The sequence below is a fragment of the Paramisgurnus dabryanus genome, chromosome 10, assembly GCF_030506205.2.
Source record: "Paramisgurnus dabryanus chromosome 10, PD_genome_1.1, whole genome shotgun sequence".
NCBI classification, from domain to species: Eukaryota; Metazoa; Chordata; class Actinopteri; order Cypriniformes; family Cobitidae; genus Paramisgurnus; species Paramisgurnus dabryanus.
Genome location: NC_133346.1, coordinates 17,477,643 through 17,503,006, shown reverse-complemented (window position 1 = coordinate 17,503,006; position 25,364 = coordinate 17,477,643). Strand labels below are relative to the sequence as shown.

The 25,364-nt window shown below is 37.8% G+C and overlaps 1 protein-coding gene across 3 annotated transcripts in view; it reads right to left on the bottom strand.

Annotated features, from left to right (window-relative positions):
* tacc1 (transforming, acidic coiled-coil containing protein 1) overlaps nt 1-19,144 on the bottom strand; it is a 33,134-nt gene extending 13,990 nt beyond the window's left edge. Inside the window, exons 1-2 of one of the 3 annotated variants that reach the window (XM_065290510.2) lie at nt 18,955-19,144; nt 2,645-2,748 (exon numbers count right to left, since the gene is read on the bottom strand). In XM_065290510.2, coding sequence (XP_065146582.1) covers nt 2,645-2,748; nt 18,955-19,019 — 169 coding nt within the window. In that variant the 5' untranslated portion in view covers nt 19,020-19,144. Of the gene's footprint in view, nt 1-2,644; nt 2,749-5,052; nt 5,673-18,954 lie in introns of those variants that run through there. The other 2 variants (XM_065290508.2, XM_065290509.2) reach the window with 2 other exon arrangements.
* Nucleotides 19,145-25,364: the final 6,220 nt, after the last annotated feature.

Below are 25,364 nucleotides of genomic sequence, written 5' to 3'. Positions count from 1 at the left end.
TCGTCTAAAAGATTACTTTAGTATTATTTGGCCTTGTCACTGAAAGATTATTGGTTCGAGTCGGGTCATCGAAAGATGATGCAAATATGATCAGTGAGGTATTATGAGCTGATAAGTGTCTAGTTAATAAATGTATGTTGAATAATGTAAAGCATCTAATTTATTGTTTGTCCGTGACACAATGCATTAAACTTTTTTCTTGTTCTTTTGTTGCCATTTGCAGAGCATGCCTCAGCAACGACTGAAAATCTACTGTGATTGGTTATGCAACCAGCGCTAGTGACCGTGCATTTAGCTTCCTCTTTGTGGTGCAAGTGTGATGTCTCGACAATGTTTGTTTCATCGAAATAAAAAAGGCGTTGCTTTGGACTGCATTTCAGACACAAATGCTTGATCTCCACCCAGTGGGGAGACAATTCAGTGCATTTGTGATTGTGTAATATACAAATAATGAAAAACACTCATCACAGGCATATGTGCTATGCTACAGTATCACAATGCATTTCATTCAAATGCTAAAATGGCATACCATAAGAGAAGTAAAAATTACCATAATTATATTCATATTCTTTGCTCAGCTTAAAGGGCAGCAGTAAGCAGTGGTTTGTCTATACAATTACAGGATTTAATGCCTGGGGTGTAGGGGACACATAAAGACTAAAATATGCACCAGACGGCCACCTTTGGTCCTGTGCGTGTACAGCTGTGAGATGGTACGAGGATGTCTGTGATGGTAACTGGATTGTGCTTTCGGCTGGAGACATACTTTTACTGCCTGTCTGTGTATGCAATCCAAACCATGACACGTAGACGAACTAGCGCTGCTAGTTAGCCCATCGCATCATTTCTCAAACAGCCTTTTCAGAAAAATCATTCAGTAATAGGATTGATTTATGCTAGTGAGTCCAGTTACATAATAAGGGTGTGATACAGTATAGCAAGCATGCTAGTTGGGATGTGCAATTTGAATGTGTGCAAATTTGTCCATGCGCTGTGTTTTGAAGAGAAAAGGACTAATCGCGTGATGTTCTCACTGCTGCAGGCCTTTGACCTTGCCTATTGATAAGCTTGTTTAGTGAAGAGAAAATGCTTTTGTTACACACCAATTCCCTGAATTCCAAGCCGTGTGTTGTTCCCACACTGGATCAGGAGCATGTCTTTAGCCAAACCTCAAGTTTCCAACCTCATAACCACCTCCACTCCTTAAGTAAAATACTGCCTCACTGTTTTGAGCAAAAATGCTTTTTTATTGTTAAACATCTATAATGTAAAACTCTTTCTTACAAAAATTTATAGGAAAATCAGAGCTTCATCTGTAGAAAAAAATCAGACACGTGTGTTTTTATGGTAGCGACTAGTCTGGGATTTTACAGCATTTATGAGGTTTAAATGGGTGGATAAATCCTTCAAAAATATGCAGGGGAAGCAGCTGTTTTTAGTTATAGCGATATGGCAGACTTCTCTTGATCTGGACACGTGTACGACAACGGAGAGGAAACACTAAAGAAAACTTTCCAGTTTTTCTTAAGTAAAAATCTATTCGACAGATTAAAAATCTGTCACGGGTGCTGTCACCTCAGACCCTTTTAAAAACTACATCTTTACACCTAAAGAATAGTTCATATTAGTACTTCAGAGGTACATATGGTGCCAAATTTATACATATCTGTACCTAAATGGTATATATTTGGACCTTTCAAACACCCAACAAGTTATAAGGTAGACCACTTTAGCCATGTTTCCATCACCATGATTTTATGTGCATTTTTAAGTATTGCATCAAAAACTAATGAAGGAAATGCCAAATTTTGAATACAAATCTCTTAATTCGCAAAAATGTTTTTACGCTCGCTAGAGGTGAATGCGAATAATGGGAGATGGAAACACATTTGCCGAATAAATTCTGACGTAGTGAACATTAAACCCACCATCTAGCTGTTTCCGCTATCGTTGTCTTTACCATTTATGGGGCTCGATGTTGTCGCAATGCCCTTGCTGCTAGTGCCTGCATCAAAAATGCTGCATTCCTTCTTCTGTGCACGGCATTCAATTTGGCAATTACAAGCTGCACTGCTTATAATTTAATAACTAGTCCCATCGTCACTACATGCAGTCCTGTCTCCATTTTCCAAGTGTGCACCTTATTCTAGGGCTGGGTAACAATATCGATTCATCAATGCATTGCAATTATTGCAATATCAATTTATCAATCGAATCGAATTGTGAAATTCCTAACAATATCCAGGCCTACCTTATTCACAGTTGTTTGTTTTGCTTTTTTTGCGAATTTCGAAAAGATTCGCTTCACGTTTGGATTGAAACCCAGCTATAGATCACAGTTGACTGCTGCAGTGCTCGTCTATCAAATAAGGTCTACAAAAAAATCATTCACTCAACTAAATCAGACTTTCCCAACACTGCTTTTATCAACAATTACATATAACCTGTATTGAAAAAGATCAGCTCAATACACACACGTATACCAACACACATCACATCATTAAGAGACATCCTCTCTTCCTGTTGCTATGGTAACATCGTATCGTATGTGAGGAAGAGAGACACGTTGCTTTGTGGCATCTGTGATTTCACTGTTTCTATATCTGTCTCTTGGCCATTATGAGCTATAGTAAGTGTTGTTTACCTATGCTCGATGTGATTGGTTGATCCAGTGGTGATGGTTCTTTAAGTGGTTGATGGACTGGTGTCTCAGCTTCAGGCGTATCAAACTGTCCCTCTGAATCGGAACTGATGGAAAGAGCAGAGAAACAGTAGTTAGTAACAGCACAGTTTTTGGATGTGTACTATGTTGACAAAGGCAGGATTGCACTTGAATTTGCCCGTGGTGATCTTGAATCTTATGATACAAACTGAATTAGTTTCTTTCATTTTGCATAAAATGCCATTAGTAATTAAAAAGGCATTTTGTTTATGTGGCAAAAAATTAGCATTGGGTAAAACCCTTAGTCTGAGCAAAACTCATGTCCTCATAAAATAATAACAATGTATCTTTAGCTGCTACACAACTACAGATCAAATTCAGCAGCATAAAATATGTGAGATTTCTAGATGAACACACTCACAGCAAAGCATAAAGGCCATGGTTCTGATCTAATAGAGAAGAATTGTATACCGTGTGTGTGTGTGTGTGTGTGTGTGTGTGTGTGTGTGTGTGTGTGTGTGTGTGTGTGTGTGTGTGTGTGTGTGTGTGTGTGTGTGTGTGTGTGTGTGTGTGTTTCTGTCCCCACTTCTGGGAGAGCTGCCCAGTCCTGTTTCACTGGGCCACCTGCGGTCCAATGCTACTGTTAGGGAAGTAATCGCTACTAGATCAGCAAACATAAACAATAGACAAGGCCACAGAGAAGCTTCCCAAAAACACAAATTAAATCTTGATTTAGTGCCTTTAGAAATTTAAAGCAACAGTTCACCCAACAAATGAAAATCTATCTAATTCATTCAGCTGAAGAAAGGAAGTCATACTCAACTGGGAATGTTTTTTGGGTGCTTTATTCCTTTAGGAACAAAATGGAGGAAAACATTTTTTGGAAAATGTTCATTCCCCCTCCACCCAACAACCGCCTACTGTATTTCTCAACCCAAACCGAAAACAAACTGCTATATTAAATCACTGTGGTTTTCATACTTCTGGTCTTGACTCAGCTAGCTCCATAGAAATGAGCAACATCCTACCAAACGTCTGGGCTTATTGTGTGCATTTCTCAGTGCGTTTACAACTCTCATTCAAAGACATGATCTTACAAATCTTTCGGGCCATTGTTCACATTGTGTAGTGATTAATTTGCGGTAGTCTCTCAGGCTTCGAGGCGTGAGGACAAGAAAGGAATCTTTCAGGAAAGGAATGCTAGCAGACAGCATTAACACAACACGGGGTGTCAACAACACAAGCTTAAGCGAAACAAAGCAAACCATATTTCAAACCAAAGTGATACATATGAACCGAATTATTTAGATTTGTACATTTTGTCAATAAAATATGTGTTGCTTGCTTAAAACTGGTATGAAACTGGTTGACATGATTTGGGTGTTGTGGGTAGCTACTAGATAAATAGTTGCTGTATGGTTGGTTTTTGGGGCGGTTGCTAAGGTATTGCTATGTGCAAAGTGTTGTCGCGTCAGTGCGCCACCATATTTGCAAAGCCTCCAGGTATCTTGTCAGAGTCAAGCACAAAGTCGCTCATCATTTTTCAATGGTTGATGTCAGCTTATTTTACTGGACGGAGATCCCAACCACCAATTCATATCAATATCAGTGGTTGCTATTCTTATTGGTCGAGATCAAGAGTTTTAACCAACTTAGAGAAGTAATATCACACTTCTTTTTAACAACCCATATGATTTGAGGAACTACACATGTACGCACAAATGGATTAAATATTAATACTTTGCGTTAGAGATTTGTTCAGAATGATCTAAATACAGTTCAAATGCAAGACACCAGCGAATACTAAGACAGCATTATCAGTGGCAAGGAAATTAACCGTGACACATTAGGGGGGTTGGGAGAAGAGAACAGTAACATTCTGATCTTTATCTGAGCGTAGGGACACATTAGTCTTACAGCTAAACCCTGACCCATACACACTTCCTAAGGAAATCCCCCAATGCAGCTGAAAACACCCACAAATAAACCTAAATGAGGTACAAACATTTAGGGAGTACTTTCACAAACCGTTACAAGACACATCCAGCATTCACTGCCTCTGATCTTTCACTCCTTTAATTCATGTGGCTGACGGTTAAGCTGTGGCTGTCTGCACAGCATTCAGAAGACTTAGCGCCTCCATCCGACTCAAACAGGTGGCCATGGAGACAGCATTTTTAAAGGTTTTCTTCTAGTGCTGAACTTAGATCTGTCTTTGTTATGTTGAGATGGGATCGTGATCATTTAATTGAAGAGAAAGACTTAAAGGGCATTAAAGAACAGATACCCCCTCACTTCCTTTCTCAAAAGCAATCTGAAACCCAATCGTTGTACCCCTCATCATCATTTCCTTGCTGAAAACTTTACAAGGCAGAAGTTTCTAGACTTGCCTGCAGCCATGAGACCTTTCATCTTCCTCTTGATCTCCTTCTTGCGCTTCTTCTGTGAGAGGCTCGTCGTCCATCTCTGAATCCATCTCGCCGTCTTCCTCCCCTGCTCCTCTAACGGCCGACCAGGTCCATTTGGCCCATTGTACGGGTGACAGCCAAGACATCTCGAACCTTTCGCTCTGACGTCTACAGGAACAACTTTAGCCCAAATCAAAACAAGTGAGTCACTCTGTCCTTCCCTCGTTCTTTTTCTCTCCGTGCAGATGTTTGTCTCTCGGGCAGGCAGTGCTTCACGTGGCCTCAAAGCCGAGCTTCATGTTTATGTCGCAAAGCCTCAACGCTTCCTGCTGTGTGCGGAACGACCGCTGATGTTAAGCTTCCTCTATCTGAGTACAGAAGAGTTTCCAGTCACCTCCTCACTCGCTCGGCTCTCAGAGCGCAGAATGCCACAGCAAAGATCAGCTGGCTGCCAGATAGCTCCCCGTCACCCCTCCTTTTTAGGATCAGACTATTGAAATGCAAACACAGGGGGAGGAGAATCGAGAATGTTTGCTTTTCTGGACTGGCTAACCCGCCAACCCCCGTGATGTAGGAATGGTAGCGTCCTTCCCAAGCTGAACTGCCTCTCTCATGTGAAAAGCAGAAATAGGGAACACAAACTGAGGTTTGATAGGAGGGGGAGCTCCATGGTTTTAGTTGGGAGACTGTGGAATGCAGGGCTGAACTCCTCCTTGGTCTATTTTCTATTAACCATCTCTAGCCTTGAGCTCCGGCTCACAACCAGGAAAACCTGTTTTCTCACTCTTGCTTTTACACACACACACACACAGACGTGCACACGCACACAGCTACTTGTTTGAAATGCCTTCGCTAAGAGCCTGGGGAACTTTAAGTCGCCATGAGGAACTTTGAACCACATCTTTTTCCAGAAGGAATACAAAACAAAAAAGCAGAACAGGATAGAAATGCAGATTTCTTCTGCAAAAATATATGTATTTATAGGGATGCCCAAATATATCTGCCTATAATCGGGAGGTAAAAGATTTCCCCCCTATATATCAGACATAATAACAAGGCGAAAAAAGCAAAAGTATCTGTCGGAATTTGTCGGAAGATGTCATTCTAGGTAATCAAATATCAGTATCAGCACAGAAATGTGGTATCGGTTGTATGACAGTGACAACTGAATTGCAGTTTGTATGGCACTATGATTTCTCAACATAATACTTAAAAAAAGGAGCAAAAAGCAAAACAATCAGTATCTATCGGTAGATGTTGTTCCAGGTAATCGAATATCGGCATCGGCCCAGATATTTGATATCGGTTAGGTAACAGTGACACCAAAATTGCAGTGTGTATTGCATTTTTAGGATTTAACAACATAATACTTTTAAAAAGTAGCTAAAAGCAAAACTATCTGTATCTATCGGTAGATGTCATTCCAAGTAATAGAATATCGGCATCGGCCCAAATATTTGGTATCGGTTGGGTGACAGTGACAACAAAATTGCAGTTTGTATGGCATATCTAGCATCTAACAACATAATACTTAAAAAAAGAGCAAAACTATCGGTACCTATCGTAGATGTTGTTCCAGGTAATCGAATTTCGGCATCAGCCCAGATATTTGGTATCGGTTGGGTGACAGTGACAACAAATTCCAGTTTGTATGGCATTTCTAGGATTTAACAACATAATGCTTAAAAAAACGGAGCAAAAAGCAAAACTATCTGTATCTATCGGTAGATGTCATTCCAAGTAATCGATTATCTGTAACGGACCAGATATTTGGTATCGGTTGGGTGACAGTGACAACAAAATTCCAGTTTGTATGGCATTTCTAGGATTTAACAACATAATGCTTAAAAAAACGGAGCAAAAAGCAAAACTATCTGTATCTATTGGTAGATGTCACCCCAAGTAATCGAATATTGGTATCGACCCAGATATTTGGTATCGGTTGGGTGACAGTGACAACAAAATTGCAGTTTGTATGGCATTTCTAAGATTTAACAACATAATGCTTAAAAAAACGGAGCAAAAAGCAAAACTATCTGTATCTATTGGTAGATGTCATCCCAAGTAATCGAATATTGGTATCGACCCAGATATTTGGTATCGGTTGGGTGACAGTGACAACAAAATTGCAGTTTGTATGGCATTTCTAGGATTTAACAACATAATACTTTAAAAAAGGAGCAAAAAGCAAAACTATCTGTATCTATTGGTAGATGTAATCCCAAGTAATCGAATATCGGTATCGACCCAGATATTTGGTATCGGTTGGGTGACAGTGACAACAAAATTCCAGTTTGTATGGCATTTCTAGGATTTAACAACATAATACTTTAAAAAAGGAGCAAAAAGCTGAACTATCTGTATCTATCGGTAGATGTCATTCCAAGTAATCGAATATCGGCATCGGCCCAGATATTTCGTATCGGTTGGGTGACAGTGACAACAAAATTGAAGTTTGTATGGCATTTCTAGGATTTAACAACTAATACTTTAAAAAAGGAGCCAAAAGCGGAACTATCTGTATCTATTGGTAGATGTAATCCCAAGTAATCGAATATCGGTATCGACCCAGATATTTGGTATCGGTTGGGTGACAGTGACAACAAAATTCCAGTTTGTATGGCATTTCTAGGATTTAACAACATAATACTTTAAAAAAGGAGCAAAAAGCTGAACTATCTGTATCTATCGGTAGATGTCATTCCAAGTAATCGATTATCTGTATCGGCCCAGATATTTGGTATCGGTTGGGTGACAGTGACAACAAAATTGCAGTGTGTATTGCATTTCAAGGATTTAACAACATAATACTTTTAAAAAGTAGCTAAAAGCAAAACTATCTGTATCTATCGGTAGATGTCATTCCAAGTAATCGAATATCGGCATCGGCCCAGATATTTCGTATCGGTTGGGTGACAGTGACAACAAAATTGAAGTTTGTATGGCATTTCTAGGATTTAACAACTAATACTTTAAAAAAGGAGCCAAAAGCGGAACTATCTGTATCTATCGGTAGATGTCATTCCAAGTAATCGATTATCTGTATCGGCCCAGATATTTGGTATCGGTTGGGTGACAGTGACAACAAAATTCCAGTTTATATGGCATTTCTAGGATTTAACAACACAATGCTTAAAAAAAAGGAGCAAAAAGCAAAACTATCTGTATCTATTGGTAGATGTCATCCCAAGTAATCGAATATCGGTATCGGCCCAGATATTTGGTATAGGTTAGGTGACAGTGACAGTGACAACAAAATCGCAGTTTGTATGGCATTTCTAGGATTTAACAACATAATGCTTAAAAAAAGGAGCAAAAAGCAAAACTATCTGTATCTATCGGTAGATGTGATTCCAAGTAATCGAATATCGGTATCGACCCAGATATTTGCTATCGGTTTGGTGACAGTGACAACAAAATTGCAGTGTGTATTGCATTTCAAGGATTTAACAACATAATACTTTTAAAAAGTAGCTAAAAGCAAAACTATCTGTATCTATCGGTAGATGTCATTCCAAGTAATCGAATATCGGCATCGGCCCAGATATTTCGTATCGGTTGGGTGACAGTGACAACAAAATTGAAGTTTGTATGGCATTTCTAGGATTTAACAACTAATACTTTAAAAAAGGAGCCAAAAGCGGAACTATCTGTATCTATTGGTAGATGTAATCCCAAGTAATCGAATATCGGTATCGACCCAGATATTTGGTATCGGTTGGGTGACAGTGACAACAAAATTCCAGTTTGTATGGCATTTCTAGGATTTAACAACATAATACTTTAAAAAAGGAGCAAAAAGCTGAACTATCTGTATCTATCGGTAGATGTCATTCCAAGTAATCGATTATCTGTATCGGCCCAGATATTTGGTATCGGTTGGGTGACAGTGACAACAAAATTGCAGTGTGTATTGCATTTCAAGGATTTAACAACATAATACTTTTAAAAAGTAGCTAAAAGCAAAACTATCTGTATCTATCGGTAGATGTCATTCCAAGTAATCGAATATCGGCATCGGCCCAGATATTTCGTATCGGTTGGGTGACAGTGACAACAAAATTGAAGTTTGTATGGCATTTCTAGGATTTAACAACTAATACTTTAAAAAAGGAGCCAAAAGCGGAACTATCTGTATCTATCGGTAGATGTCATTCCAAGTAATCGATTATCTGTATCGGCCCAGATATTTGGTATCGGTTGGGTGACAGTGACAACAAAATTCCAGTTTATATGGCATTTCTAGGATTTAACAACACAATGCTTAAAAAAAAGGAGCAAAAAGCAAAACTATCTGTATCTATTGGTAGATGTCATCCCAAGTAATCGAATATCGGTATCGGCCCAGATATTTGGTATAGGTTAGGTGACAGTGACAGTGACAACAAAATCGCAGTTTGTATGGCATTTCTAGGATTTAACAACATAATGCTTAAAAAAAGGAGCAAAAAGCAAAACTATCTGTATCTATCGGTAGATGTGATTCCAAGTAATCGAATATCGGTATCGACCCAGATATTTGCTATCGGTTTGGTGACAGTGACAACAAAATAGCAGTTTGTATGGCATTTTATGTTTTTTCAACATAATACTTTAAAAAAGGAGCAAAAAATTATTGGTATCTATCGGTAGATGTCATTTTAAGTAATCAAATATTAGTGTCGGCACAGAAATTTTGTATCAGTACATCCCTAGTATTTTGTATATTCAGTCTAAGCTTTTAGGGTATGATGTTGTAATTACAAATAAAATTCAACTAATTGTGAAAGGACCTGGTCTTGAAACGCAAATAAATACATATTTTTAAAATTTGGAATCCATTGTATCCATGATTAAATGAACTGCACTAAACAGAATCTGTTGAACCAAATATCTCCATCATGCACCAGCACCACATCCTCTGATCATTGTCAACAGTCTAAAAATAAAACCCCAGTAAGAATGTGTTGCTAGTTGTTGCCATCACAAAGTCTATCCACACACCTTAGCCTCACATGGACTGAACTTTCACAAAAGAAAAGGTGGCGCACTATAAACATTAAGATGGACACTTTTAACAAATATTCTTAATTCAAATAATTAAAATCCTGATTATATAATTGCATTGTTTGTGGGCACTGAAAGTTCAAGTGAACTCAAAGATCTACAAAAAGGTTCCTTGTGGTTTTTCTTGGTTCTTCTGGAGCATTAAAACAGATGTTTCTCTTGGCTATCTTAACTGATCTCTGTGGATGAGTTGGTTCATCCCACATCAGTTGATATTTCAAGCAGAACTTATTCTGTGAATCAGTTACTGTAAATGGAAAAACTTGTTTGAACTGGTCAAAACTGCACAATATTTGAGATTTGTCTTTAAAGCCTGGGAAAACTTTCATTAACCAATTGCATGTCACTCAAACCCACACCTAAATGAGAATTTGACGCCTTGGCTAAGAGAATAAATATGTTTGAAAGAAATGGGTGGGTTTCCATTGGTGGAGTCTTTTTTTATGAAAGACCACCCAGATACATTACAGAGCATTTGAAAGGTTTTTAATACCAAAAGTTTTGGATATCAAGCTAAGTGGAACGCTAAGAAGAACGGCACAAAGAGATCTCACATTTCAAGCGCATGCGGGAAACTTGGAAGGAGACAAAACAGAAGCTTGAATAAAAAATATGTGAAACAAAAGAAAAACAGGCCACTGAAGAAACCCAGACTAAGAATAACTTCAAGAAAGTCTCCCTCTTGCCCCTAAACAATGACTGTATTTCCTGCTAATAAGACATTACAAGGCAGGCAGAGCTAAATAAAGTAGTTTTTCAGACCAGAGGAAAATCCTAAGGGAGTGTATGTCTGTGTTTGTAATTACAGAGCATATATTTAGAAAGCCGAACAGATTGAAGTTGTCGAAGCTCTCGGTTGGATCCACCCAGCAGCCTGTGAACAAACTGCCATTATCGGAAAAATACAGTTTCCTTGTATATCAGCAAGGAGAAGAGACACTAAGCCGTAAAAGTTGGAGAAAATTTGAAGAATTCCAATCAGTTGAGTCCTGGGTTCAGGGTGTGCCCTGGGCGGCGCCTTTCACAGATTTACTGAATAAAGGCGCCTGAATTTTACATAAAGAGGTAAAGCAAGACTGATTCACAATAACCAACTGTGATGTTCGGAAATCTTGATGAAAGAATGAAAACAACGTATGAATACATGGGACTTATAAAATCTTATTAAAGTTGTCGCTTTGTTGAAATATCTTTGCAGTTCACAAGGAAAGCATGAGTTTATCAAATGTGTATGATTTTGATAAAGCTTCCAAATGCATTAATATATAGTGGTCAACCGACATGTTTTTTTTTCATGGCCGTTGCCAATATTGAGAAAGCAATGTGGCCAATTGGCCACTATGAGGCAAATATAATACAAATTTACAGTAATTACAGTAACTGAGATACAAACAGAAATTGGTGAAACTAAATAAACATTTGCCATGAATATTATTTACAATAAAAAATATTTTTACTGCAGATCTGAAACTCATGGTACTGTTTGAATAAAGCAAGAAGTATATTTCCGTTTTACGCATGTTTGTGTACAGTGCGTGTGATACACATTTCGTCTTCAGAATAGTACGCGCGCACTGTATGCACACCACCGGGTATTTTTGTAACTGCACATACTTCGTACGCATAGGTCACGCATGCTCGTACATGAGAATGCAGTATGTAGCCCAGATACGTTGGACGTCTGCGTACACGAACGAGTCAAATAAACTATGCTTTGCAAGGCTGTGCATTCGACCGTGCGGAAAAAACAGACTACAACCAAGGCTTAGGACTTTGGTGCTAACCAGAGTGTTGTTGTGTAACACAACGTAACATCACGTTACAAAGTGAATAATGATTGCTTTGATGATTACATTTTGCTTTACATCCGAGTGTATTTTTATTACGAACAACACATTTAAGGAACAGAAAGACTTATTGGCAAATCAAAAAGATGTGTGGGCTAATTCCTATATTGGGAAATGTTTTATATTGTATATATCGCTATAAATGAACACTAACAATTTAAGAGTTTGGTTCCAAAATGAGATAAGTCTGTTTTTTTAATTTTTGTCAAAACATGTTTATTATTATGTTATCATGTTTTTATTGTGTTTTATTGTACTACTTAGCTGTATGTATGTTGAGGCTTAAAGGCGGGGTGCATGATCTCTGAAAGCCAATGTTGACACTTGACATTTGAAATCACCCAAACAAACACGTCCCCTTTTGATAGACCCACCCCACACATACGCAACCCAGGCAACGATGTTGGTTACTAGACACGGCCCTTACTGCTGATTGGCTACAAGTGTGTTTTGGTACTTGGTACTGGTTTTGGTATACTCCCTTTTCCAAAGCGTTTTTCAGAAATTGTGCACTCTGCCTTTACATCAAAACAAACCAAGTGAAGTTTGATTGGTTTTAATTGAAATGCACAATCGAAAAAAAAAATAGATTTTTATCTGAGTTATCTCTTTTTGATACCAAACTCTTCAATTAGAGAAAACCAGAGAAATTGTTCAAGCTTTAGGACGAATTTGACTAGGGCAAAAAAGCCAATAAACAGCTATTTTTCAGGCTATGGTTTTTCAATTCCTGGACACAGGTATCTGCACCTGTGAACTTGTGATGTCCAACCAGCTTAACACATCACAACAATCCCGCTCTCACACAGCCTTGAGAGCATCATATTCCTTTTTGTAACGCCACGCTTAGCACGAGATCTCCCAAGCTCCCAGCATCCAATCTTAGCTGAGCGTGAATGATGACATCTGCTGCTAGGGAGATTTCAGCAGGGTAACAAAGATTGCATAATTTGCGACATTAATTTAGTTTTTGCTATATGCAAGTGGAAAAAGAGGGTGATAATATGAGGTGCACTTGAATCTTTCATCAGTAGTCAGATATGTCATGCATTACTACATAAGGACACAATGAGGGGGCAAAGCTGTTATGTAACAAACTGTTCTTGATAAATAGCAACAGTACAGACAGTTGTGTCAGAACTGAGCATGTCTCATTCAAAGATTTCAATAAGCATCACTCTATTGTGCTTTAATTGGATCCATCCAAAGAATGGATAACAGCAAATTTCCAAAGTACAAAAATGTGTCATGAATTATAACTCATTCACTACTCATAACAGAATGCTATGACTTTCCTAATCTTTATGTAAAGCCATACAGAGCCGCAGTCTATTTGTAGCAAGCAACAATCAATGTTATTTATAATTTAGTCACAAGGCAAAGACAACAGCTGTCCGAAGAAACTCATAACATGAGAGTTATGACAATCTATGTCAACATGAGTCCTTTTATATCTCAAATTTAATGTTTATTCTTGGTATGAAACTTGAAGTTAACACTGTATGTGCTGATAGTTGCACATATACCACATAATAAATAATAGCAAATAAAAGGCAGTTGGAATTAAACTAAACTTTTGTGTCGGATTAGTGCTGCCATGTTTTTTTTAACAGTGAAACGTCGAGATTGAAAAATAAACATGACAGTGGAGGTGATGAAACTGTTGCCATGGAGACAGGAAATAAATGTTTACTATCAGTTGTCTTTGAGATATTCACGTGTCAGAAGGAAAACAAGCACGCTTTGTAAAGCACACTGAGGTTATTGAACTTCAGCCAAACAAATGGGTGTCAAAAATCACGCAAGGACAAGCTAGTTAAGGTCACTGTCAGATCAATGAGTATACCAAAGATGTCAATTTTACAATATGTTCTTATACTAGGCATAGATGCATTAAAACTCCAAGATGAAGGCTAAAAGTTTTAATTTTTTGCATGATTTATTAATTCCAATACCTTAAAGACCTAAAAAAAGTATAAGCACTCAATACCATAGCATAGGCCTTGTGCACCGCTCTCCTTATGGTTACAGAGCCACCTTGTGGTTAAAAAACTACAACAACATTACTGTGGGCCATCCTGGACAGGGTTTAGATTAAGCCAAGACTAGGCCTTAGTTATATAAGGACATTTTAGTACGTTTTTCTTGAGACAAAACAATAGCACTGAAATATTTGATATGTCAGTGCGAACTGTTATCAGGTAAGACAACTGAAACATGCATTTTAGTGTTGGACTAGACTTAAGCCCTGTCTAGGAAACCATCACTGTATGTTGAGTATTTTAATAAAGAAAAGCACATGCGATTAAGGACAAACATCATGTTATATTCATCGCTTTTTTATTGCTTTTTGCCATCTTGGAATTTCAAAGCCTTGTAGTTTTTAATACACTGTAAGAAATTACAGTATTACTGGGTATTACTGGCAACTTGCTGCCAGTAACTTACTGTAAATTTTACATTTATGTTATTTACTGGCAACAGTTTGTTCAAAGTTAAATGAACATGAAACATTTCCAGTCTTTATCTTCTACAGTAAGTTACTGGCAACCATCTGCAAAATTACAGCAATTTTTTTACAGTGTAAAATAGTTGCACTTCTTGTTTTTTCAGCACCTGTTTTAGGTCCTGACATACCATTTGTAGTATTATGGTAGTAAATATATAGAAGATTTGAGCGCATTTTAGTTTTTATATACATATTTCAGTGGTTCTCAAACTGGGGGCCCTGAGATGGTGCAAGGGGGCCCCAGTTTAATGACATTTTATAAAATACATTAATTTATCATTAATTCTGTGTAATTAAACCTTTAAAAAATAAGGCTACTAACCAACAGCACTAAATGAGTACATTGAATAAATTAATATGTTTTGCTTCATTCAAATTTGAAGTTTTGCAATGTTTTATGTCATACATTTTCTTTGGGGGGGGGGGGCACGAGGGGATGCACCGTAAACAAGGGGGGCTGCACCACCTAATAGTTTGAGAACCACTGACATTTTCCACTTGAATGTATGAAAAGGCACTCTGGCGACATCTGCTGGTCAAATGCATTTAAATACATCCAAACATGACTAGGTCATTTACAATATCCAATTTCATTTTCACATCTAGATGGTTCTTTAATATGATGGCTACGTCCGAAAGCTATAAAGTGCGGCATTTCAGAGGCTGTATTCCAAGAAGGCATCAAGGCATTTCCGAAACCACTGTTTGCCCTGTCTCCTGAGATACCTTCATCTCATCGATTTTTACAGGCAGCATCCTTCTTTGCCTTAAATGTCCTTCAATGCTATCCTACCAAGATCAAGCATTTGGAGCACAGTTTTGTATAAAAAAAAAGTAAAATCCACTTCTGATAGCATTTCTGTTAAGAAATTATTTTTTAAATACAGTATGTGATTGGTAATTGTAAAGACGCAGATACCTAAACTTTTGGATGAAACCGATGTTTAAAATGAAAAGCATATAAAGTATAACTAAAAAACACTAGCATACTTATTTACACACACAAAAAAAAGCTGGGTAATTTTCAACCCAAGGTTGGGTAAAAAAGGGACAAACCAGCCATTTTTTGGTCCCTTTTTTGACCCAGCACTGGGAAGAAAATAACCCAGATTTTTTGTAATAGACCTTTATGTATATAAGTGTATAAGATTATTTTTATATATCCTACCTAATTGGGCATTTATATATAGACTATTTTGTAGTGTCAATAAAAATCCTTCTGAGGCACTTCACACTATTACATCCTAATAATACACAAACTTTACACAAGTATGCATTGTCCATAGATGTGCAGCCTTAATCACATGCACACAAATGCAGAATACAATTTCATCTGTGACCCTCAAACCCACAACCCCAAGCAACTCCTCCGCCTTCTCTGACCCCAACTCAAAACAGAAACAAACATTAATGAACAAGAATGCCCTGATTAGCATTTCTTTTTAAGAGAGAGGTCTGTTTACTCTTACTCTGAGAAATAAAACAATATTGCTAATGTAAAGCCAATAAAAATGACCCAGTTACATACAATGACTGTCTGATTATTTTGTCCTGCAGTCTGGGAATGGGTTAAAACCAGCCTGATCTCACCAGAATTTGTAAATATTTTACGAGTTGGCTAATATGCATGAATTCATACAAAGGTAATTGTGCAAAAACGTACGATTCTCATTTAAAACAATGAAAAGAAACCCCGCACCTATCCCCAACGTCACAGGGGTCAAGGCAAATCGTACAAAAGCTTACGAATGTGATAATAAGAATTAGCAATCTCGTAAAATATCTACGAATTCTCGTGAGATAGCGTTGATTCAAATATACCACTGAGAAACACTGTCAGTATGAAAGCAGTTATTTATAGTTTGTGTGTACAAAAAGCGATGTTGTAAAAAGTAAATATTTACAGTATATTCAAACCCTCCCGGATATGAATCTGAAGTTTACTGTAACTGAGATGTATAATATGTCACATTTTCTGATCCAAATTTAACAACTACTTAAAAGTCACATAATGAGAACTTCCTACAGTACAAACACCATGCATATATTAATATGCAAAATGTTAGTGTTCTTTACAACACACAACATTCACATGAAGATATTATGAATTAACCTTTCATTTGAATATGTAAATAAAATACACAAATGATACCACATAACCCCATGCTTCGCAAAGACAGGAAATTGTTGCTTGGCCCGGCATGTAAATCCAGCTTAAAGGGACAGTTCACACAAAAATGAAACTTTTGTCATTATTTACTCACCCTCAAGTAGTTCCAAAACCTGAACACAAAGGAATATATCAAATAGGAAACATGAGCACCATTGCCTTCCATAGTAGAAAAGAAAAATACCATGGAAATTAAATGGTGCTCAAAAACGGTTTGGTTACAAACATTCCTCAAAATATCTCCCTTTGTGTTCAACAGAACAAAGAAATTTATACAGGTCTGTAACAACATGAGAGTGAGTAAATGATGACAAAAATTTCATTTTTGGGTAAACTATCCATTTAAAGGAACAGTGTGTAAGAAATTTATATCAATGAATCATGAAATGGCCCTGATATGTCACTAGACATTAAGAAATAATTTTCATTTCAAATACTTATATCACTCAGAACAGTGGTCTGGCCAGGATATTGTCATTTAAAAAGTGAACTTGCAGCCCTCAACTGATGTTTATGTTGTCATTTTGTGTATTGGCCACCAGTTGTGTGACTGCAGTACCAGTTTTAGCCACAAGTTTTGTGATTGCAATACCAGTTTTGGCCACAATCCTACATACTGTTCCTTTAAGCCACTAGCCCTGCTTTTGGAACGCATTAGTTGGTTACCTAGTATATCAATTTGGTAGACCATCTTGGACCACCCAAAACCTAGCTAACACCAGCTAATCACACCAGCATAATGGCCGTTTCACACGGTACGCGACAAGCGGCGAAATTGTCGCGCGGCTACAGCTTTTCTCATGTAGTGGATGCGTTTTGTGCAGCATTTAGTGCCAATTTGTTTATCTTCAATGGCGCCTGCTGAAGAGCAGTATCCGCAAAAGGAATAGGATTTTAGGGCGTGTGGACCAACTCTGCTTCACTTCTGTAACCGCCCCTGTTTTGCCGCTTTCCGCACGTTTCCTATTGAAAAAGAACGAAACACGTTTGCCGCGTACCGTGTGAAACGCCCAAGCTGGTTTTTGAACTTAGTAGCTGATGGATCAGCCAATGACCAGCTAGAGTCAAGCTACCCCTGTCCAAAAACATTGCTATGAGCCTTTACCAGCAAGAGTTTAAGACTGTACATTAAGGGGTGGTTTCCCGGACAGGGATTAGCTTAAACCAGGACTAGGCCTTAGTTTAATTAGGAAATATTACTAGTTTTAACAAACATGCCTCATCAAAAACATCACTTGTGTGCATTTTCAGGCAAATGAAGGGCACTGTTGTATTTTAAGATATGACAGTGCAATACGTTTTCAGTTTGGACAGCTCTTATTTATTTTAGGCTAGGACTAGTCTAATCCCTGTCCGGGAAACCGCCCCATAATGATTAATCTAAACTGATGACTATGTAACATCATTGTACATCTTTACAGGCCACAAATATGGTGACGTAATCTGTCCAAAAGTTTAGGGATGGTTTTTAGTATAAAGAAATGCAGTGAGACAACACTAAAGACTGTATCGATACTTGCATGGATGAGCTGATTGTGAGGAAACTGCCATAACATCAGACCAGACACACAATAACTGCCCAGCAAATAAAGCCTTTTTATATGATTTGTTATTGAGAAAATAAAGGCCTGAAGGTGTGGGTTGTTTGACAAGAGACATTGTTTGGTTTAAATAGGCAACGTATTATGTTACATAAAGATGACAATTACACGTAATACTTCCTGAACCCAGACACTTTATGTGATTAAAATGTGTTTATTTATATTTTATATTAAGTGTCTTTAACTACCATGTACTTACATAAAAATGTACACAGTGTAACGATTGTGTACTTACATTGTATTTAAATACACACAAGTAGACAATTAATATTTATTACACAGTATTAAATGCTTTTTCTTGTAAGTGTAAAGTTTTCAGTCTAACATTATATTCATAGTCTTCATAGTACAGAGTACTTAAAGACAACGGATATAAAGTTAAACCGAAAACTTTATATACAAAACCAGTGCAGAAAAGCAACTTCTACCCCCTACGTATCCATTTCCCACAATTCATTTCACACAAGGAGAAACTTCAGAAAGGCCACACCTTTGCTGCTACTGTACACAGTATGCTGGGAAGTGTTAGCAAACACAACCTATACGACACGATCATTCTGGCACACAGCCTGCTTTTTTTAGACAAACAGGTACTCGGATATCAAGGTTTCACTGACTGCACATATCTGATCTCAGATAAATGCTACATATAATGACAACTCAACTGAATCGCATTACTCAATAAAACAAAAGTAAAACTTTGACACTTACGTGCTAATGCTTTTCTGCTTTAAAGAGTTTGTCCCACTGTCCTTCTTGCTTTGGGATCCCCCCATGATGTCAGATGTGTTTGATGTTGTGTATGTTTTTATCTAAGAGTGAGGTGGTCCTAATAGGTAAGATGGACACATGTCGGCTCCTGTCAGTCTGAATCATACGGTCCAGAGATACTGCAGTGACAAGTGTCTGTACAGAAATGCTGAAACACTGCTTGTTTCTGCGTTGTACGCCACCCCGCCTCTCTCTGTCGGCCCATCCCACTAGCTCTCACACACACACACACACACACACACACACACACACACACACACACACACACACACACACACACACACACACACACACACACACACACACACACACACACACACACACACACACACACACACACACACACACACACACACACATACACACACACACACACACACACACACACATTTACTTAGATAGCTGTCTAAATGAGGACATACTGTAGATGTTTATTGTATTCAAATAACTGTTAGACTTATCCTAAGATACAATCCTAAGTTTAGGGGCACGGGAAACACATTATTTATTTCAAATGATATTTAAAAATGAGGATATCCCAGAGGTCCCCAAATGGAAACTTTGACTAATTTAGATCTCCTCCAAATCTGTCCCTAAAGTATAGATAAGTATGTGCCTGTACACAGCTACTTTTTACTGTTTTAACCCTGATATCTTAAAAAATGACTGAAGGTCACATCAAATATTAAAATGAATGAAAAATGTATTGAAGTCAAACTTAAAGTTAGATTTTACAGACAGGGTCACATATTAGATGGGACTTCTTATAGACTTTTCATTCCCTGTTTTCATAAAAGGCCAAAGCCATGATATTGTCTTGTAATCCTGCCCCCCAAATAAATCTATACTTTTTATATTTGACCCAACAAACCCAGCATTTAGGGTTGAAACAACCCAGCATGGGTTAAATTACAACCCAGTGGGCTGGGCTTGTCCATTTTGACCCAATGCCACATTAAAGTGTATGCATCTGCATTTGCTAATATATATGCATTTACATAGCTTATATAGTCTGTCCTTACTATATTTATAATATTAATGTGTTTAATTTCTATAGTGCATTTTTCCATGCTCAAGGACACTTTACAAAGACAGACACTTTCCAAACTTTAGCCCTCACAAGTATAGCCAAACGTGCAAGCCTGTATTTGCTAATGCACTGCTACTACACCAAACACACACAAACTGTGATTCAGATGTGGGACATTCCACAGGCCGCTGGGAGGGAGGGATACGCACCAGGCATCCATCCCGACAGGTTTATTTCATTGTGCTCTGTATGATCTGTAATGATGATCTAAAGAGATCATGAACAAAGAGCAGCAAAATGACCTGGCTAAAGATCAGTACTGTCAGCCACTCCTCGCACAAAACTAAAGCAAAGCAGGAACATTTGCTGTGATCTCCTGAGATCGAGTCTAATTCAGGGTTAACCTCATATGTGGGTCAAATCATATGAGCTGTTCTTTTTAGATCATATCAAGCTAATGTTTGAACAATAATATGCAGTGAATAAGATAGTGACTGGAGATTAAAGGAAAGACAGAAGTACTTGAGTCAGATTAGCATGCAAAAGTAGTTACAATAAGTAATAGTTTTAAACATGCAGAGTATATGAGCTTCGTGTCAAAACCTCTCTCTCTCTCTCTCTCTCTCTCTCTCTCTCTCTCTCTCTCTCTCTCTCTCTCTCTCTCTCTCTCTCTCTCTCTATCTCTCTCTCTCTCTCTCTCTCTCTCATCTAAAACAACTTGATAGTGAGTAAATGACGACTTATTTTTTCAAGTTTCAAGCTTGAGTAGGTTACTAACTTCATGGGACTTATCATACACTCGGCGCAATGTGTTTTTGCTAGTTTCAGCCCGGTACAGTTATAATTTTCACGTTCAGCGTCACATTGTTTAAATAGCAAAAGTGGATTCGGACACGCCCTAAGTGCACTTGCGCCGTGCGCTTTAGACCACGCGCTTAGAGCGTAAAATAGGACTCTATATCTTTATGATGCACAAATAAGGTCTTAATCTCAAAACTGGTTCATAAACGTTATAAAGCACGGGTAATGAAAGCTACACTAAACATATTAGCAACCTAAGTGGATGGTAAAATATGACTGGATACAAATTGCATTACATAATAACAAGCATTATATAATATTGTCAAACATTTCCTTTAAACTATCTTCAAAAGACATAACATTTGGGGTAAATCTTTGTCTTTAGACGAAAAGGAAGTTAAAAAGGCATGAGTAAAGTTTACCTACGTTTGCTTCACATGCACCTGATACATTTTTACCCACATCTGCTGATTTCACACTGCCGCTGACACTCAAACTGTTCTGAGGTAAGCTTGTGTTGCTTTAGGATTTATTTCTAGCATTTTCAAAGCAGATAATGTCTCAGTATTGCCTCAGGAATTAAATGCCTATCAATATATACCTTACTTTTGTACATGATGTCTATATACTAAACATGACTGTTTTGCTTTGATTTATTTTGGTCAAATTTTGTTATTTTTGGCAAACCAAATAATACCATTCTGGGAACGTTCATTTTAGGTTTTAATTTTGCAACCATAAAATAACATTCTGGGAACGTTCTTCTGGGAATGGGTGGTTGTAAAAGGACCGAAAGTAGGATTTTAATGGCGCTTTTCCATGGCATAGTACTCCACGGTTTGGTTTAGTTTGGGTCGGGTCAGCTTTCTTTTGGGAGCTTTTCCATTGGGTGCAGTACGTAGTACCCAATACTTTTTTTTGTACCACCTCGGTTGGGGTTCCAAGCGACCCGAGCTGATACCTAACGTGACGCGAAAACACTGTAGGTCACTGATTGGTCTGAGAGAATCGTCACAACAGCGTCATCGCTATAATGTAGATTAGCTTTACCTGTGCTAGGCTTGAGCAAAAATTTTGTCATCTGTGCTCTGCTATAAGTTCCCAAACTCACGAAAAACATCCACAGGTTGAGAATCAGAGACACCATAACAGTTTTTTCCAAACTTGCAGTTTGTGGTGGAACATTCGCGACGAGCACATTAGCATTATATGCTTAAATGCAACTTCAATGAGCCTCAGCGGAGCGCCGTCGACTGACGCCGCGGTGTTTGAACAGAAACTGTCATGTGAAACTAAAGTAACGTTAGTGAAAAACGCGATGTGCAAACATCTATTTGTGGTGGCCAATTTTAATTTTGTGGTGGACTGAGAAATAAATAAATGTATGGGAATGTACAGCGACGCTCTCACTCGCAGCGCAAATATAACGACATGCCTATAATCCCTCCCACTGCGAAGTGTTACTAAACTCGATGGAAAAGCTAACCACGCCAAAGTGAGGTGAGCTGACCCGACCCAAATTTAACTTAACCATGGGGTACTATGAACCGGAAAAGCGCCATAAGTGTTTTATTAATCAAAACTAATGTCTTTATTCATAAATATGCCCTCATTGGTGTCAAATAACCTGATCTGATCTGACTTTTCTTTGTAAGCTTAGAATTTCTTCTCTTTATTCACATTGAACGAGTAAGGCTTCAATTTCGTTCAGCAATATTGATAAACTATAATAGCAGAGAGGGACAAAAAGCACTAGCCTACCAACGTGTTTCCACAACGCGTTTTCATTCAAAACACGTGAACTAGCTGAAACGGACAAGGAGATCAGTGATTACATAACGGCTACCGTAGTTGCAACACGCATTTGGAAAAGCGAGGTGCTAGAGAGCACTATTCGTTTGAATGCAAAATACATTTTCACCACTAGATGGGGGAAAATCCTACTTATTGTCCCTTTAAAAGACCTAAAAGATAACTTATAAGGGTTATTTTCTTGTAACCATAAAATAATGTTCCCAGAACATTGCATTGTTTTTATTTTTTTAACATAGTGATTACATAACAGCTACCCTAGTTGCAACACGCATTTGGAAAGCGAGGCGCTAGAGAGCACTATTCGTTTGAATGCAAAATACAATTTCACCACTAGATGGGGGAAAATCCTACTTATTGTTCCTTTAAAAGACCTAAAAGATAACTTATAAGGGTTATTTTCTTGTAACCATAAAATAATGTTCCCAGAACATTGCATTGTTTTTATTTTTTTAACCTAAAAAAATTAAAATCACTTTACAACATACAATGTTGCCTAATTGTTACTTTTAGGGTTTTTTTGTGAAGCCATACAATAACAGTCAAAACTTTGCAGGGTGGTTATTTTTGGATTTTTACATGATATGCTTTATGTCACAGTGTAGTAATAAAAGTGTTTACCGTTTACCAAGTGCTTTTGGACATTTTATTACATTTGCCCAGCTTTCACTTATATAATAAATGCTTTGACACTTTATACAGAGGTAAATGGTAGTTTATAGAAGGGTGAGGCATCACTAAAATATTGTAAAGACTGCCCTCTTGTGGTGAGAGTAAGCAAGTATGACATAATTGCATTAAAGGGATAGTTCACCCAAAAATAAAAATCAGTCATCATTTACTCATTCTCATGTTGTTACCAACCTGTAAAATTTCTTTGTTCTGATGAACACAAAAATATTTTGAGAAATGTTTGTAAACGAACTATTCATGGACCCCGTTTACATCCATAGTATTTGTTTTCCTACTATGGAAGTCAATGGGGTCCATGAACGGTTGAGTTAAAAATATCCTCAAAATATTTTCCTTTATGTTCATCAGAACAAAGAAATTTATACAGGTTTGTAACAACATGAGAGTGAATAAATGATGACAGAATTTTCATTTTTGGGTGCCTTTAAGTCAAAAAAGTTTATAGTTTGCCGTAGAAGTGAATGTGGTGAATAATCCAATAGTTTAAAATAATCAAACTTTAACACTCATATAATCTCACAAAGTATGGTCTTAAGCAGTAACTCTGGGGCATAAAGTACACGAAACATGACAAATTCTGTTCGGTCATGTCTCAGTAAGAATTAGGTACATCAGGCTGGGAAACTTTTCCTTGTTGACTCAACATCTTCCATATCCTGCTTCCACAAATGATTATTATACAGTTCCATCGCACAGGACAGTAAAGGTTGGGATCCAAGTATCTGTGTGTGACAGATAACCCACTTATGAGATGCAGGGCAAGGCTAGAATTTACGTTTCACCCTCCAGTATTGTAACTCAGATGACAGGCATACGACTTCATATTTCCCATGAGCGTGACCTCATCCTTTTGCTACTGGCTTCGAAACACATGGAAATACCAGAAAGAAAGAAAAACAAGCCAAGATGACGCAATGCACATGCAAGGCTTGTTCTTTTAAGCCAGATGGACACCTAAAAGTAGATATTGTTTTCGACAAGAACTAAGAGTTATGCCACTTAAATTCCATATGGATATGCTTGCAGGTTACATGAAAGGAAGAGAAAATCAGCCAACAGTGAGCATTTTTATACAGATAAGAGGATGGGCTGTTCAGAGACTCATGTATGTGCCTCTTTGTATGAATCTACTGTAGCAAATTCACCTCTGTGTGTGGATGAAGTGGAAACACAATTGCAGTATTAACAAGAATGGACGGTTTTCATGTGGTTGTGACTCATGAAATTATTCAGCTCCCAATTTCCTTTGATGTAGTTTGAATCGCCAATCTTGTTGATCAAATATGATGGTATTTACATTTCTCAGGCATTCATGTGACTATGAAAGGAATGCCAGATTTACAGTAGACTTCAAAAGGATTGTGCACTGAAGTGTGTAAGTCCTACCAACCTTCCAAAGCTTTGAATGTTTTGGCGAGGGGAACAAATATGGCATTAGTGGAAAAACAACAGCACCCATTTTGTGCAGCACATAAAGTTATTGGATTGTGATCAAAGAGGGATCCTTACAAGACAGGGCGTGAAAACAAATTTGTTCCCATGACAGTGGAATACTGAGAGATTTTTATGAGTTTCAAGTAAAGCAGCTGTTAAATGAAGACCTAATATGAACCAGAAAGCCATAAAGGCACGCGCCTGATAACGCACCCCCTTATCAGAGGACTTTCAGCACCACCAGAAGATTAAAAATATCCCACATCAGCACTTACCAAATCAAAAACGTGTTGTTTAATCGCGCAGTTCACAAACAAGACACGTTCATGCGCTCAAAAGCTAGACAGTGTGTAATAAAATGACGCGTGAACAAGTTTTAACTTGAGACATGGTAGCGCATTATTTTATTATAAGTGCACTATATACTTACCTACCCAATAACTGCAAACTTCTGGTACATATATTTACTGTATCTCACGATAGTTTTATACAGTTAAACTATAAGAAAATGTTTCTTGGTGCGTTGATTACAGATTAGATTATATTAGCCTGTCACAGCCAGACAATGGTGAATTTGTAG